At 43.7% G+C, this 18412-nt stretch overlaps 1 protein-coding gene across 1 annotated transcript; it reads right to left on the minus strand.

Moving 5' to 3' along the window:
- Positions 1–2506: 2506 nt before the first annotated feature.
- LOC140900224 (arylacetamide deacetylase-like 4) lies at positions 2507–18189 on the minus strand. Its single transcript, XM_073317100.1, has 4 exons — positions 18079–18189; positions 8951–9167; positions 6969–7032; positions 2507–3281 (listed from the first exon to the last, which is right to left on the minus strand). The coding sequence occupies exons 1-4, from the start codon at positions 18187–18189 to the stop codon at positions 2507–2509; spliced, it is 1167 nt and encodes a 388-aa protein (XP_073173201.1).
- Between the last annotated feature and the right edge of the window lie 223 nt (positions 18190–18412).

An 18412-nucleotide genomic window follows, 5' to 3' on the forward strand; every position in this document is an offset into this window, starting at 1 on the left:
CCAAGAACAGGTGGGGTGTCTATAAAACCAAGAAGAAAAGGAGTACTTGTGGCACCTTAGAGACTAACCAATTTATCTGAGCATAAGCTTTCGTGAGCTACAGCTCACTTCATCGGAACTTCATGTTCATGTTCATGATCCGATGAAGTGAGCTGTAGCTCACGAAAGCTTATGCTCAAATAAATTGGTTAGTCTCTAAGGTGCCACAAGTACTCCTTTCCTTTTTGCGAATACAGACTAACACGGCTGTTACTCTGAAACCTATAAAACCAAGGAAGCTGCAGGGAGGAAGGCTGCAATTTTTCTCCCTGGGACAAGGGCGAGAAAGGGGTGGGGATTACTAAGGAAGAGTTTGTCTAGCAGATCCAGGAGACAGGGGTTTGGCTAGAAGAGTGGAGAATGCAAGCCTGGGGCAGGCCAGGTAGGAAGCACTCCAGGGAGTGACAGGAAGGTTCATGGTAGTACAGACCTTAGCTGTTGGTGCCTGTGGGCTGGAAACCAGTGTAGGGATGGGTCTGGGTTCCCCAACCAGCCACTGACAAAGCCCTGGCTGGGATGATTTAATTGGGGATTGGTCCTGCTTTGAGCAGGGGGTTGGACTAGATGACCTCCTGAGGTCCCTTCCAACCCTGATATTCTATGAATGAGTGGCACAATCTGGGAAGTGAACTTTGAAGACTGTCTGGGATAGTTTGTTCTAGTCATTGAGGGAGTAGCACAGACAGGGCAGTGGACTTAAGGATGGCCTGGGCTGGTGTGGAAGACATTGAGAGTATCTCCGAAAGGGGAGGACTATTGTGACTTGGCCACAGGGCTAAGCCATGAAGACAAGGCATAGCAGCTCCTGAAGAGCAAGAGGTGGGCCGCGGAGCAAGTGAGTGAGGTAATGAGACGAGGGTGTTGGGATGGCAGAGTTAACCCCCAGATGCAGCCAGAAGGAGGTGCTGTGGTGGTGAGTAGAGGTCCCCATGACACATCTGTATAACACAATATCAATATTTTTCATATTTTTGGTGGTTGTCACATTGAAAGCTGCTGTTCAGCTCTGAATTCTCCGGCTCTGTTGACAGTTGGTTTCATATGCTCAAGTTCAAATGTTCAGGGTGATGCTTTACTCATGTTCTCATTCTGGTCTTACAATGGGCCTAACATTTGTGAAGTAAAGAGTGAGGGGGTTCAAAACAGTCTGGTTTTCACAGCTACTTTACGGGACAGCCAGTCTGAGAGTTTCTCAGTTGCTTGATCTCTTGTAAGGAAAGTAAAGGGCTGAAGCGGGTAGGGATTGTTATCCCATTTTGGGGGATGCACTCGGCTTATTAGGTTTTGTCTGAGAACAGGGTTCTGATGACTCAACATAGAAAACATGCTTCCTGTGTCATATTTAAAATGTTCTAAGACAAAAGATATGATGTGCTCCATCGTTTGTGCCTGGTGACCAGGCACATCCACCTAGTTAAAAATCATAACACATTTTTGCTTATCTGTCATTCTCTCCTGGATATAGACCATTTGGATGGTGGCAGTTCCTTGTATCCCAGCCCTTTCTCTGACATGGCACGGTACAGTGTTCACGGATCCAGTCTTCTTATCAGAAATTGCTTTCTCCTTTGGATAATACAGGCCTAAGATCCATAGTGACACATCCTCTTTACAGTGGCTGATCAAAAAGTACATTCATGGGAAGTCATCAATTATTTATTTTTAAAATGCTGTTTTTGAAACCGAAGTAAAAGCCTCTCCCTTATCAGTGGCTCTTTAATACAGAAGTTTGAGTCTAAACAACTTTACTTTATACAACATCTCTGTGGAGCATATCATTTGATTACTGCTCTGATTAGACACACTAACCCTGTCTCCGACCTCCTGGCACAAGGTTGTTTCATTTACCTTTGAAACTCATAACAGCATGTAGCTCCTGATTAAGTATTGTTCATTGTTTATGGCTTTATAAGTTGCACTGCTGTTCTCTCCACAAGCTGATCCCCTCCTTTCCTCCCTCTTTCCTTCCACCATCTTTTCTTTGCCTGCATCCCCAGATCCAGCCCCCGTATTCAGTTCTCTATTCCCTACAGCTTTCACTCTGGATTCAGCCTCCATCAGATTTAGGCTTCTCTGCAGCCAGCTCCAGATTCATCTTCCCAAGAGTCACCATTTCACATATCCCCCCCCCACCCCCACCCCGATTCATCCCCCTCTCCATTACCTCCAGATTCAGCCCCAAGTCCCTTTGTCCGTTCAGTTTCCCAGCCCTAATGTTTTCTCCCATCCCCTGGGCAGCACTGCACAAATCTCTCCCTGGAAGACCAGCTGAGTAGCAGGAAGAGGGGAAACAGATTCTTAAGCTCCTCTAGCTGCACTTCTCACAAGCAGCCAGAAACAACAGCCGCAGGAGGTCAGACTAGATGATCATAATGGTCCCTTCTGACCTTAATATCTATGACTCCCAGCTCTGAAGAACAGGGGGGTGAGGGGTTATTTTTGTTTTTTTTTTTTTGTGGGGTGGTGGTTATAAACCTTTTATAAAGTTTACTACATTGTCCATTGCTCTCTTTCCACATGGAAATGAAATATACCCACTGTCAATTAGGAGTAGTACTCCATGGAATCCATCCTCTACATGGTACCAAGTCACTGGAATGCCATTGTCCTCCAATCTTTTCTTGTACAACAGGCCATCATCCCTGACCACATCGTACTCGCAGGTCAAGATGAAAGTCTCTGGGAGGTGGTGAACAATGGCATCTTCAGCTAATAGTGGGGAAAAGGTTGTCTCAAAAACTAGTTTGGCCAAAGTATGAAGTTCTTCTGAATATGAAGCAGATGCAGGTGGTTTGTAGCCTCTGATCTTAAATTCCATGGGGATATTGTCTGGACTCAGCCATTTGCTAAACTTCAGTTTCAAATCCTCATGCACATGGGAACCTTCTAGGATACCTTTCATCAGTGACAAGTCCTTATTGAGATACTGCATACCAAGCGTGAGGGTCCGTTTCTTTAACAAGAGGGGGACTGAACCGTTTTGCTGATATGAAGGCAAATTAAAGTCCACAGCTTGGAGAAACGGATAGAGCAAGATCTGGGCTCGTGCCTTTGGGAGGTCTGTTCTATTCACCAGGGCTTGGCAAACAGCAGCTGCAAGCGTACCACCGCTGCTGTCCCCGCAGATGATAATACGGGTGGGATCCACCCCATAGTCTTCTGCGGTCCTCATAAAGTGTACCGCAGCAGTGAGACAGTCCCAGAACTGGGTTGGATATGGATGCTCAGGAGCCAAACGATACCTAAAATATCAATGACAGCGTTTTAATGTCATCAGATCTATGGGAAGTGTCATCTTCTCTTTCAAGTACCTTTTAAAGTTAGAAAACATATATGTTTATTATTACCTATGTATATGTTTAAAATTCTGCTTTGTAGAATAGCTTCAGGAGTTACCCCCCTCCCCTTTTTTAATTATGTTTTAGACAACTGTAGACACATCACCTGACTCTGTGAGGTACTGAAATATTCTGGAGTACGTACCAGTAATCGGCCTTCCTGCTTTTAGGTTTGCAATGAAGTCTAATACCTCCCTGAGCACATATGTGAGAATAGAGATTTCTAAAATAAACACTGAAAGTGATAAAGATTTACTATTTTTTGTGTCAGGAATTATTTATAAAGGGAGCCAAGTGGCGCTAAGGATTCCACATGGGTGTTCGCTCAATTCTGCTAGCCCAGGATTTAGGGAACAGGTAGTGCAATTTTGAATATAATTCAAGGGAAACAACTTTTTATCCCAATTCCTTTTCTCTTAAAAAAAGGAGATACAATTTCCCTTAAAGAAACACACAATATCAGGAAACATAAAACCATTAATCCACAAATGCACCACACAGGGTGTAGTCAGCAACAATCTGTATTCATTTTAACAGCGCCACGAATATGGATGGTTGACATATACACAGAAGGGTTGGAATATACAGATTAATATTCATTGTGGTTATGTCTTTTTATTAGCAATTTATGATGCACTCTCAATTAGCCAAAGGTCTCAGAACACCGAACACATTTGTTAATCAGGGAAGCTAGTCAGACAGTCTATTGAGTACAGACCGCAAAGTCTTTTGCTTGCTTTTTTCTCTGATTATCCTGCAGCAGTCATCTTCTATCAGGTTTGTCAGGTTATCAGGATTAAAACAATTTAGCTAGAGATCTTTAGTTACAACATGATGAATGCTGATGAATTGAAGCATTTAGGGAGGCCATTTTCCTCATTCATTACAAAGACATAATTTCCCTGAAAATCCCAGTGATCCATAACAGGGTCATGTGCTTTGACTTTAGCATTTGGGAGATAACTAGCAGGGAGGTTTTTAAAGGTCTGTTCTATCTGTAAACAGTTTTTCAATAGGTAAGGGACAGCAGATGGCCCTCTGGAATATGTAGGATAATTCCTGGGTTTGGTAGATTAATAACATTTCTTCCTGTGCGCTGCAAATGGCTTCCTCTTACAGCTCTTTGCATCGGCTCTCAGTGGAGAGGACCATGTTTTAAATAAAAGGGGGTTGGATAACTGCAACTCAAATCATTCAGACTGTTACCCAATTCATTTTAAAATGTATGTTTTTGAAAACAGCCTCCAAGCTTGAGTTTTTAATAGTGGATGCCAACATATACAGATGTCATTTAGTGCGTATCAGGGCAGTGGCTGTTTGTTAGTTGATAACTAACACTGGAACAAAGCCCTCCACAAAATAATGGTCAGTGCTGGGGGATGGAAGGGAAGGCACAACTTCCCTTCCCTCCCCCACGCACGACCCTTCTTATCAGCCCTACACAGAAGTATTCTATAGTACTTGCAATGAGCCCCCCAATCAGCAGACCCTTGTATATCTTCTCCCTTGCTCCCAATTCTGCTGTAGTCTCTGTGGAGAGACATAACGGCATGCTTTGCAGTGGGTTATAGGAGGGGCTTGAGGACTCATTTGCCGAAGCTGCTCCCCTTCTCCTAGGCCTCTGTGGTACACAGCTATGAAGCTGCTGCCTAGAAGAATATTTCCATTAGCTGGATGAATCCAAATTGGCAGGGCCTGATGAAATTCATCCTAGGGTACTTCAGGAACTAGCTGAAGCAATCTTGGAACTCTTTGAGAACTCATGGAAGACAGGTGAGGTCCCAGAGGAATGGAGAAGGCAAACATACTACCTATCTTTTTAAAAGGGGAACAAGGAGGACCTGAGGAATTATAGACCAGTCAGCCTAACTTTGGTACCTGGAAAGACACTGGAACAAATTATTAAACAAACAATTTGTAAGCACCTAGAGAAAAACAAACAGTTCTAAGGAATAGCCAGCACAGATTTGTCAAAGACCAATTATGCCAAACCAACCTAACTTCCTTCTTTGACCAGGCTACTGGCCTGCTTGGCAGGGGAGCGTGGGAAGCAGTAGCATGATGTATCTTGATTTTAGTAAAGCTTTTGACGCAGTCTCACATTCTCATAAGCAAGCAGGGAAACGTGGTCTAGATTAAATTACTATAAGGTGGGTGCACAACTGGTTGAAAGACTACTCAAAGAGTAGTTATCAATACTTGCTGTCCAACTGGGAGGGCGTATCTAGAGGGGTCCAGCAGGGGTCAGTTGTGGGTCCAGTACTAGTCAATATTTTCATGAATGAGTTAGGTAATGAAGTGGAGAGTAGGCTTATAAAATTTGCAGATTATTCCAAGCTTGTCAGGGTTGCAAGCACTTTGGAAGAAAAAATATAGAGTTCAAAATGACCTTGACAAATTGAAGGATTGGTCTGAATTCAACAAGATGAAATTCAATCAAGATACGTGCAAAGTAGGAAGGAAAACTCAAATGCACAACTACAAAATGGGGAATATCTGGCTAGGTGGTAGTAACACTGCAAAGGATCTAAGTGTTACGGTGGATCACAAATTGAGCGTGAGTCAACAATATGATGCAGTTGTGAAAAAGGCTAACATCATTCTGGACTCTATTAACAGCAGTGTTATATGTAAGACAAGGAAAGTCATTGTCCATCTCTACGCAGCACTGGAGAGGTCTTAGCTGGAGTACTGTGTCCGGTTCTGGGCATCACACTTAGGAAAGATGTGGACAAACTGGAGAGAATCCAGAGAGGCAACAAAAATGATAAATGGTTGAGAAAATAGAAACCTATGAAAGCTTAAGAAAACTAATCAAGTTTAGACCTGAGAGAATAAGACTGAGGTGGGAACCTGATAAGTCTTCAAATATGTTAAGGACTCTTATAACAGGGATGGCGATCAATTGTTCTGTGTCCACTGAAGGCAGGACAAGATGTAATGGGTGGAATGTGCCAGAAGGAAGACTTAGTTTAGATATTAGAAAAAACTTTCTAACTACAAAGATAGTTAAATACTGGAATAGCTTCCACAGGAGGTTGTGGAATCCCCATCACTGGAGATTTTTAAGAACACACTGGGCAAACACCTGTCAGGGATGGTCTTGGTCCTGCCTTGGTGCAGGGAGCTACACTTGGTGGCTTCTCAAGGTCCCTTCTAGCCCTACATTTCTATGATTCCATCATTCTATAGCTAATGCACTGCAATAACAGCCATCCTAAGGATTGATCTGGCTGTATAATGACAGGTGAGAGTAAGGTATGTGCAGTCCCCTTCCTCTACATTAGAGGGGTCAGGATTTGACCCACTATCTATAAAAATGATGCTATGTATTAAAATATTTAAAGGGTTTTTTTTCTTTGTTTGGTCTGATCTTTTAGGCTCCATAACAGACTTATTGCAAGTCTACTCCAAAGAACTCAACAAGAGGGCAGAGCGTAGAGTGAAAAACTATATCCATCCATATGTTCCTTTTGTTGAACCACTTTCTGAAAGAGCAGGCTGATAGGGACATCTCATGGACATACACACCTGGAAGCTGACACATTGTAAATGGTTCCCACATAATGCAACTGAAATAAAATCACTTACCCAACACACACAACCACTGAGTCACTTCCACGGGCAATAAAACGGCATACTCTTTCATACATGCCTGCAACACAAACATTCTCAATGGAGTTGTATTAATATCTTCAAGATATTCAATTCTATATCCTTACACAATGAGAAGAAAATTCAGATGGGTGTTCATTTTTGATGAGGGACTCATGATCTTACAGGAGGATTAGGGGGTTTTATGTGACTTGGAATTCTACTCATCCCTGGTTTACTAATCCAGAGAAAGTCTTAGTGTGTTCAGTATGTGGCAAAAGGGCCTCTCATGTGTAGAACGAAGAAAGGGAGGGGAAGGGAAACTTGCAAGGGAAAGAGAGTGAAAAGGAGTGCTGTAAAAGAGTCAATAACGAGTGTGGGATATAGAATGAATGATGAGGCAGGAAGGGAGGGACGATGGAATGAAATGGTAACTGGAATGGTAGGGTGGAGATAATAGAAAGAAGGAGAGAAACGGTGTGCAAGAGACTGCATCCACAGATTTTTAAATCTGAGGTAAGGCCGTCATTTGTTCCACGTATGGAAAACAAATGAAAAGGAACATTGTCTGGGGGCTAGTTCCACGGAGATGTAGTAATTGTCCCTTCCACAGGTGCTCAGAATAGACCAGGCCTTTATTCCAAAAGCTACAACATCTTAGCACAGATCTTAGGAAATGTCTCTGCTGTCTATTTATCCGAAAAAAAAGAAAGATGATGGAATAGCGCAAATTGGATATTGGAAGGGAAGATAGGTGCATCTCAATTGCACATTCAGGAATTGAGCAGCTTTGTTAGCCAAATCCTCTGAGGCATCACCTGTCACAGGGCTTAAAACTTGCACCAAGGAAGCATATAATGACAAAATGGGCTACCCCTTCCAAAGGGATTATTGTAGCTCACAGGAATAATAGACATCTGATGAGGACATCTGTAAAGTTGCTAGCTGTTTTAATACCTCCCTCTGCAGATAGGACTAGAGCTGAGGAAATAATTGTTTGTTAGTTTGTTTTTCAAGTCAGTGGATGAACTGAAAACGACAAATAATATTTTGTTTTGGTTCATCCCAAAACCTACATCTTTCTTTTTAATGATTTGGGATTTTCTTTTAGTTTTTGGGTGCCTTTGCTTTATTTAAATCTAGTTACATTTCCAATCAAAACTTTGTTTCAAACCAAAAGGTCAAAACATATCATTTAGAAACTGTTGAAACAAAACTTTGACTTTAGTTTCTGCGAAAAAGTTTTTTTTTTTTTATTCACTGAATTCACTCCCAATTCAAGAATAGTTTTGGAAAACCCCAAACTGCATTTTTCTTTGAATAAACTATGCTTCTGAAAAAATTCACCCCACTCTAATTACAGCATCCAACACTCAGCCTGCATATAGGCCAAGATTTCCCAAAGAGAACAATGATCTTGGATGCCTCAATTTTTGCCCAATGTGAGATGCCTTTAAAGGGCCCTGATTTATTCAAAGGGTGGGTACTTGGCATCTACTGAAGTCTGAATACCTTATGATGTCTCAGATTGGGCAACCAAAAATATGTCTAAGGGATTATTATTATCGTGGGAGATTTTTCAGAGGCATAAAGGACATTTCAGTGCTATAATAATTAACAAAGTTCAGTATGTTACTGATCTCAAAGACTTCCAGCCTGGGAGCAGTTTGCCTAGCAGTGGCCAAAGCTCCAATTTTTCTGTCTCCAATAGCAACAATTAAAGGGAAAAGTAAAGTAATTCTCATGAATTGTCAGAGAACAGAAATCCAAGGAAAAGTACAAATTTTCGTCGAAGGGAATGCTCAGCGGCATAATGCTGGAAAGTCTGACTAAAAATATGTAACTTTTAAGTTTGGTTATCATGCTTAATTTATTTTTTAAATTCTTAATTGCAGTAGTTCTTAATTATCATGTAAGAACTATCATAATAGAAGGAACATCAAATTTATCATAGTTCTTAATTTCTTTAAAATTCTTACCTATGCTTCCAAACTGGCCAATTCCTCCATGAAGGTAAAGGACTCCTCTCCTTTGGCCAGCAGATGATGCTTTCGGATGGTAAACCCTCACTGACACCTTTGCAAACTTCAAGTCCTCGATGAAGAGATTAGCATTCTTCCATGGGGGTATTCCATACAAGAAGGTCCTGATGAAGTAAACCTCCTTGCAGATTCGCAGTTTCTCAAAAATCCTTGCCTATTTATAGGGAGACAGAGACCAAAAATTAGTTTACAGTTCCCTGTCAATGTGCTTCAGCCATATCCTGGAGAGTGAACAGGAAATTGTCTCCAGAACTAATTCAAATTTTGGGGTCTGTGCTGGTGCTGCCATCAAAGGGCCCCGTTGTGAGGGTAACGTGGTCACTTCTTCATTCTGAAGTAGATTCAGACAACCAACTTGTTTCACATGTGCTACCAATTACCCTGCATCTCATTACAACTGTTTGATTACTAATAACTCTGGCTGGCTTTGAACTGGTAACCTACAGCAAAGTTGAAATGCTTCTTCTTCCACTCCCAATCTTTTCTAAAACTGGGCAGGAGCAGACAGGGATATTTCCTGTTGTCCGAGGCACACAGGGTATGTCTCTTCGACAGTCAGCGGGTGTGACTGCCACTCAAGCGGACATAGCCAAGCAATCTTTAATCTAACTATTTTGAATCCTCGAACCGTGAAGCTGTGGCCATGCAAGGCTCAGCGTGGGCTAGCCCAGCGAGGAATTTCCCAGGGTTCCATGGGGGGGTTGTGCAGGCTGCATTGAAGCTTGAGCTGTTGCAGCTTTGCTGTTCTGTAACCCAAGATAGCCAGATTAAAACTAGCCCAGGTATCTCCACTGGAGCTGCAGTCACATCCTGTTACTGCAGGATAGATATAACCACAGCAACCCCTGATGTCATAGAATCATAGAATATCAGGGTTGGAAGGGACCCCTGAAGGTCATCTAGTCCAACCCCCTGCTCGAAGCAGGACCAATTCCCAGTTAATCTAGATCTAGTGATCTAGACAAGGATAGAGTGGCTTCAGTACTGTGCTAGATGACTTCAGACTCATCAAGAGTTTATTAGGCTGGCTAATCTCAGCTCAAACTACTGTGAACATAAAGAAAATCTCCTTCACATTGCCCTGCAGAGCCCCAGGTGCCAACCTCACAAGTTATGTGACATGTTCTTCACAGTCAGCACTAAAGTGACTAATTGCTTCTGGTTAGCAACAACAAAGTATTGTTATAGCAGACGTCATCAGGTGGTGCTGTTCCACATTGTCTTCCAAGTTCTCTCTTAGAGAGTGAACAAGTTTTTAGTCTTGGAAGAAACTCGTGTTGTTGCCAGTTCTTGGTTATACCAGGTTCAGTGAGTAGAAGCTGTCGGAACGGCAGGAGAGTTTTGCTTTCTGCCTTAGTCTCTGATTATAGTCCATTCTTAAGGTAGATTTTACTCTCTGAGAAGCAGGCATTTGTGTTGGGCTGAGATTCCTGAAAGAGGGGATTGCCTGCATCTCTATTCCAGGACTGATAAATGTGTAAAAGCAAGTTACAGTTAGAATATATCTGTACTCCGTATCATTGAATTTTTTCCCTTCACTGGGGAGCTGACCTGTAAGGTCACAAAATCTGCTACCACCTGGTAGTGAGGTGACAGTGCTTGTCAGAAGAGGGATGTCAGGATTGGAAGAAGGGGCAACAAACCTGATTTACTTTTTACAGCGTGTTAAAGGCTGTAGTCAAGGAGCCTTTTACAATTCAGCAACAACTTTATTAAACCAACACACTTATGAACATTTTCTTATATGCAAATAGATGGTGTGCTTTAAATTAACTATCTACATACAGTGACAAAGTTTCTCCTCTGCCTTGGTGGGTCCTGGGCTTTTGGGTGGATTTGCTCGCCTCAGAGGTTCACGGCAGCCCTCAGTTTGGCCACTTCTGCTAGAGACTCAAACCTGCCATCCACTCAGCTAACCTCGTCACTGGCCAGCATGGGGGAAATGGAGAACAATCCCTGTTGTCTCTGGGTCCCACCTAGTGGGTCAGGAACAGGCCAGATCCCTTTCCAAATTAGATCTTCCCTTCTGGTGTTGCTTACAGACCAGGTCAACTCCTCCTGTGTCCGATCAGGAGTTCAGGGGATGGGGGGAACCCAGGCCCACCCTCTACACTGGGCTCCAGGCCAGGGCCGTGTAGATAGTAGCTGTCTACAATGTCCCCTGTATCAGCTGCGTGACAAATATAGCTACAGCTACAACTCCCTGTGCTACTTCCCCATGGCCTCCTCCCAGCACTTTCTTTATCCTCACCACAGGATCTTCCTCCTGAAGCCTGATCACACTCGTACGCCTCAGTCCTCCAGTAGCACGCCTTCTCACTCCCTGCTCCTTGCACACACACCCCACTAACTGATGGGAGGTCCTTTTTAAACTAGGTGTCTTGATTAGTGTGCCTGCTATAATTGATTCTAGTATGTTCTTAATTGGCTCCAGGTGGCTTAATTAGCTTGCCTGTCTTAATTGGTTCTAGCAGGTTCCTGATTGCTCTAGGGCAGCCCCTGCTCTGGTCACTCAGGGAACAGAAAACTATTGATCCAGTGGCCAGTATATTTGCCTTTGACCGGACTCCTGTACCCCACTGGTCTGGGTCTGTCACAATACACAGTTCACATTACGTAACAAAATAACAGCAGCAAGGAAGTAAAAAACAGAGCTACCTTCCAGTTTGTGCCATCTACTTCTCCATTTGCTGATATGGAGCAATTCGTCACTACCACAATTACCATACTTAGCTGTAACCCATAAGGATGCCGGCCGCCAACTAGGAAATGTTGAAATAAGTGTAACACAGAGAGCTTCCAGAGGGGAGTATAAGCTGTCATCAAGTCTTAGCATGCTAAAAGCATGATCTAGTATCTTGATATCTGCATGTAAATGGCCTATCTTCATCCATTTTAATTCCTAAATTAGTAACTTCTGAGCTTGGCATGGTTTTGAATGCGTCACTTGCTGCAACACCTAATAAAAAAACACATGCAATTTTCTGGTGATGCTGACAGCAACAATCTCTGTCTTGCCAATAGGTATGGCGAGGGGAGGTGCAGTCTCAAATTTCATAAGAATTGCAAGCTTGCATTAAAAAAAGCTGACAAGTCAATTTTGACTCATTTCACAAGTTTGTCCTGCTCATAGATTCCTCCCACAAACAACACAAATGGTGTAGCATGCAATCAACAGTAGACGCTCAAGCTGAAACAGTGAAAACCAGATCCCATTGGCAACAATAGGCGGTGGTGGAGGTTTGCATCCCTATGGAGGAAGGGTTACGGTTGTGCTTCATAGTCTGTGGTGTACAGTAGCTCTAGTGATAAGATGTGTATCTGTGGGTAGAAGGGAATATGTACTCTTAGCTCATTTAACTTTTCATATCCTTGCTTTGGTGGTTTTGGTCTTTGTTATGGCATGTGTGGTGGCAACCTTAGCACTCTCTCTCTCTCTCACACACACACATTTTGTGTATGAATTTCCTGGGTTTCTGAAATGTGGAGCAGTTGATGTCACACTTACATATTGGGGAAGTGGGTAGGATTCAGAGTTTTGGGAGTAGTGGTGGTTATGGGAGTAGAACCTGGATTACGCTGCGGGTAGGGCCTAGAAAAGGATTAAGCAAAGGAGGAAGGTGTATGCGCGTGGACCATCTAGTTGTGCTGGGGAAAGGGGGCAGAGCTTCTCCTGGCATGGCTCAGGGGCCCTTTCCACTGAAGCACAGTTCCAGAGGCCCCTCATACACTCCCTTCCACTGATCTGCCTCCCTCTTCTCGCCAGCCCCCGTCCCTAATCTCTCCCTATGGAACACTGAGCAGAGAATGTGTGTGAAGTTTTAAACACTGTGAATATTATTGTATCAACAGACAGCTCCCCAGTTTCCATAGCCCTGCTCCCTATCCAGCTTCACTCCTGTGACCATCAGCCAGTCCCCATCTTCTGCTTTAAGATACAGTCTGGCACTTTCTGTCTCTTTCCCCCTGTCCTTTGTTGACTGCAAAGCCACCACTGTCCAGCCCTTTTTTTCTTATCAGTTAAATCTTAGCTTGTAAGAAAAAACTAAAGCACAGACCAGTTTTCCTATTTATTCATGTATTTTTATTCACAGGAGTCATAACTGTTTCCATCTATGTCCCTATGAATGCTAGGTTTCAGAGTAACAGCCGTGTTAGTCTGTATTCGCAAAAAGAAAAGGAGTACTTGTGGCACCTTAGAGACTAACCAATTTATTTGAGCATGAGCTTTCGTGAGCTACAGCTCACTTCATCGGATGCATACTGTGGAAAGTTTAGAAGATCTTATTATATACACACAAAGCATGAAAAAATACCTCCTCCCACCCCACTCTCCTGCTGGTAATAGCTTATCTAAAGTGATCACTCTCCTTACAATGTGTATGATAATCAAGTTCGGCCATTTCCAGCACAAATCCAGGTTTTCTCCCCCCCCCTCCCCCCCCCACACAAACTCACTCTCCTGCTGGTAATAGCTTATCTAAAGTGACCACTCTCCTTACATTGTGTATGATAATCAAGGTGGGCCATTTACAGCACAAATCCAGGGTTTAACAAGAACGTCTGGGGGGTGGGGGGGAACAAGGGGAAATAGGCTACCTTGCATAATGACTAAGCCACTCCCAGTCTCTATTCAAGCCTAAGTTAATTGTATCCAATTTGCAAATGAATTCCAATTCAGCAGTTTCTCGCTGGAGTCTGGTTTTGAAGTTTTTTTGTTGTAAAATAGCGACTTTCATGTCTGTAATCGCGTGACCAGAGAGATTGAAGTGTTCTCCGACTGGTTTATGAATGTTATAATTCTTGACATCTGATTTGTGTCCATTTACTCTTACGTAGAGACTGTCCAGTTTGACCAATGTACACGGCAGAGGGGCATTGCTGGCACATGATGGCATATATCACATTGGTGGATGTGCAGGTGAACGAGCCTCTGATAGTGTGGCTGATGTGATTAGGCCCTGTGATGGTGTCCCCTGAATAGATATGTGGGCACAGTTGGCAACGGGCTTTGTTGCAAGGATAGGTTCCTGGGTTAGTGGTTCTGTTGTGTGGTATGTGGTTGCTGGTGAGTATTTGCTTCAGGTTGGGGGGCTGTCTGTAGGCAAGGACTGGCCTGTCTCCCAAGATTTGTGAGAGTGTTGGGTCATCCTTCAGGATAGGTTGTAGATCCTTAATAATGCGTTGGAGGGGTTTTAGTTGGGGGCTGAAGGTGACGGCTAGTGGCATTCTGTTATTTTCTTTGTTAGGCCTGTCCTGTAGTAGGTGACTTCTGAGAACTCTTCTGGCTCTATCAATCTGTTTCTTCACTTCCGCAGGTTGATGGTGGGATGGAAATTGTTGAAATCATGGTGGAATTCCTCAAGGGCTTCTTTTCCATGGGTCCAGATGATGAAGATGTCATCAATATAGCGCAAGTAGAGTAGGGGTGTTAGGTGACAAGAGTTGAGGAAGTGTTGTTCTAAATCAACCATAAAAATGTTGGCATACTGTGGGGCCACGCGGGTACCCATAGCAGTGCCGCTGATCTGAAGGTATACATTGTCCCAAATGTAAAACAGTTATGGGTAAGGACAAAGTCACAAAGTTCAGCCACCAGGTTAGCCGTGACATTATTGGGGACAGTGTTCTTGACGGCTTGTAGTCCATCTTTGTGTGGAATGTTGGTGTAGAGGGCTTCTACATCCATAGTGGCCAGGATGGTGTTATCAGGAAGATCACCGATGGATTGTAGTTTCCTCAGGAAGCCAGTGGTGTCTCGAAGGTAGCTGGGAGCGCTGGTAGCGTAGGGCCTGAGGAGGGAGTCTACATAGCCAGACAATCCTGCTGTCAGGGTGCCAATGCCTGAGATGATGGGGCGCCCAGGGTTTCCAGGTTTATGGATCTTGGGTAGTAGATAGAATATCCCAGGTCGGGGTTCCAGGGGTGTGTCTCTGCGGATTTGATCTTGTGCTTTTTCAGGGAGTTTCTTGAGCAAATGCTGTAGTTGCTTTTGGTAACTCTCAGTGGGATCAGAGGGTAATGGCTTGTAGAAAGTGGTGTTGGAGAGCTGCCAAGCAGCCTCTTGTTCATATTCCGACCTATTCATGATGACAACAGCACCTCCTTTGTCAGCCTGGCTCAACTTGATTATCATACACATTGTAAGGAGAGTGATCACTTTAGATAAGCTATTACCAGCAGGAGAGTGGGGTGGGAGGAGGTATTTTTTCATGCTTTGTGTGTATATAATAAGATCTTCCACAGTATGCATCCGATGAAGTGAGCTGTAGCTCACAAAAGCTTATGCTCAAATAAATTGGTTAGTCTCAAAGGTGCCACAAGTACTCTTTTTCTTTCTTCCTATGAATGCTGAATATTTTCCTCATCGGCTGTTTGAATTATTTGCTGTATTTGTATGGCTGTACAGACGGATGCTCCAGCGTCTGAGCTATTATTTTAAAAGATACGTTTCACAGGGCTGCTAAGGTAACTTGAAAAATGTGAACCAAGAGTAGCTGAACGGTGGGAGTCTGTGGGCAGCCTGAAACACTAGCTAGGAGAGGCACCTGCTGCCTGTTATTTTAACAGAGGCACCCAGTTACTGTGTGGGCAGCACATGGCTGTAGAGGGACCGTGGTGGGAGTTATGCAGCTGTAGGAAGAACTGGAAGAGGGGCTGTTGGTGGCAGGGCAGGGGAGAGGGCAGAGTGGAAGACGCTCATGGAGGGGGAAGCCCATGCAAACTCATAGCCCTGCTCATCTCATGTTCTCTTTCCAGACAAATGATTCACCAAACGTTAATCTGATGTTCCGTACGTCTCTGGACCAACAACACCCTTCCCTGAGCTTCCCATCCCACGTGGCCCTGTTGCCCCATGTCCACTCCCAGGCCGGGGGGACAATAAGGGGGCCGATTGTTTTTAAGTGTATATTTCAAAATTTGGAGAGTGGCTTGTCTGAGAGATGGGTGTGAGTGAAGCTTGGTGCTTTTGGGGGGCCGTATTTTTAGCTTAGAAAGGTTCAAAAAAGAAGGGTGAGGTTCCTCAGGCCACATTTCTTAAAGGGACCATTTAAAATTAATTTTAGGGCAAGTCTACACTTCAGGCTGGAGGGAGTGGTTCCCAGCACAAGGAGACATTCTGGGATTGTTTAGCCTGCAGAAGAGAAGAGCGAGGGGGGATTTGATAGCTGCTTTCAACTACCTGAAAGGGGGTTCCAAACAGGATGGAGCTTGGCTGTTCTCAGTGGTGGCAGTTGACAGAACAAGGAGCAATGGTCTCAAGTTGCAGTGATGGAGGTTTAGGTTGGATATTAGGAAAAACGTTTTCACTAGGAGGGTGGTGAAGCACTGGAATGGATTACCTAGGGAGGTGGCGGAATCTCCTTCATTAGAAGTTTTTAAGGTCAGGCTTGACAAAGCCCTAGCTGGGATGATTTAGTTGGGGATTGGTCCTGCTTTGAGCAGGGGGTTGGACTAGATGACCTCCTGAGGTCCCTTCCAACCCTGATATTCTATGATTCTATGGGTCTTTGGCTAGCTCTCCTTGAGCCGGTGTGCTAAAACTAGAGAGGTTGGGCTAGCCACCCCAAGTACGGGCCGAGGGTCTCCAAGAGGTCTTGTAGTTTGTGTCACTGCGGCTCCCTTCTATCTGTAGCGTGCTATCTTGAGAGCTAGCGCAGGTATGTCAATTAAGGATTTCCTTGAAAATCCTCAGAAAAGTCAATGCTGACTCAGATGATGTGCTGTGACTTTGGCAAAGATATACTGTATTCGTCACACCCACAAAAAGAGGTGGTTGAATCCCTGCTTTAAAAACACAACATAAGCCTCCCTGTGGAGTCACAGCGAGCAGCTCCCTACTACTGCTTTTAAACAGAACTCTCTTAATAGCAGGATTCAGACCATGCCTAGCTCCTGAGCCTACGCAAATTGATGCAACGCCATTGACTTCAATCTTAGTTCTTGCCTCATTTTAACACTTCATATGTATACATATTTTCACAGACACACTGTAGTCTTCCTTACACCTTGGACTGAAGAACAGCAAGTTGTACTGCCCACACTTGAAATCTTTCTACTGCATTTGCATAAGCAACAGGTTTCCCAGCCCTGTGCAGAGCTCCTACCTAGCACAGATTTTATCACTCTTTGTACTTTTTCTAAAAAGGCTTTTGCCTAAACACGAAGAAATAATTCTCCCTCGGAGCTACCCGTGAGTGATGCTGCCTGGTGCTTTCTTCTCTTTACCTCCAAGAACTAATCCAGTTGACAGGGATCTTGTGCCAACTCTTTACAATACATTTAAATGGAAATCAAACCCGAGTTTCAAACAAGGTACACTCACCAGACCAAATACAAAGTTCACGACGTAATGAATAAAGTAAAGCTTTACGCGCTGATCCACTTCTCGAGGGATTTCAGCCTTTGGATGTTCATAGTAAAATGCCAATGCCACCAACAGGATAAAAGCAACAAGAAAAATTGCTAATGTGAATTCCATTTCACGGTGCTCAGAAGGATGGAACTAGGAACTGACTGCTCTCCTGCAGTTGTCTCCACAGCTAAAATCTTCAGTGGCAGGATCAAAAAATCCCTCCACACCCCATCCTCCTCCTCTTGGAAATACTCATAGGTAGGTGAAGATCTCACCACACAGGAAGTATTAATTAGAAAAAGGTGAGGCTTGCATAAATTATTGTTTCATATTAGTAGATATAATGGCAACACATATTCTATATGTGTTTTCCTACTGTGCCTATCGTTTTTGGATTAGTGCTTCTCTTGGCAAAGATATATTAGCTCTAACAAGAGACCTGAGATTTGTCTTCTCTCTCATATTGCAATAGCAGGAGGATTTTTCAGAACCTCATTTCACTGATCTTGCATTTCTGTTCTTCTCTTCTCTCTTCCAGTCCTGGGAGCTGGCAGTCTGATTTCTTATGCATTTTGCAACAATTTTATGGGAAAGCCAAGACGTGTTATGTTTTCCTCAGATACAATCAGGCTTCTGTTATTCTTCAACTCCTGTGGGAAATTGCTTTACAGCTGCCTTCAAGAGCACTCACAATTAGGTACTTTCTTACCTGTTTTGTCTTGTCTCTGATTGTGCAACCACTCCCTACTCCACCAATGATACCAATCTCAGTTGCCCATTTGTCAGCTTCGTCCACAAATTTCTCTGCCCTGTCTTCCATGCTGCCCAATTCACATGAAACACTGATTTTTAAGGCCAGGACCTTCTCCTGCAAATCTCTCCTCAAGACCCACCTCTGCCAAGGCGCCTATAAGCAGTGATGACAGGTTTCAGAGTAACAGCCGTGTTAGTCTGTATTCGCAAAAAGAAAAGGAGTACTTGTGGCACCTTAGAGACTAACCAATTTATTTGAGCATGAGCTTTCGTGAGCTACGATGAAGTGA

This window comes from Lepidochelys kempii, chromosome 18 (assembly GCF_965140285.1).
Source record: "Lepidochelys kempii isolate rLepKem1 chromosome 18, rLepKem1.hap1, whole genome shotgun sequence".
Lineage (NCBI taxonomy): Eukaryota > Metazoa > Chordata > Testudines > Cheloniidae > Lepidochelys > Lepidochelys kempii.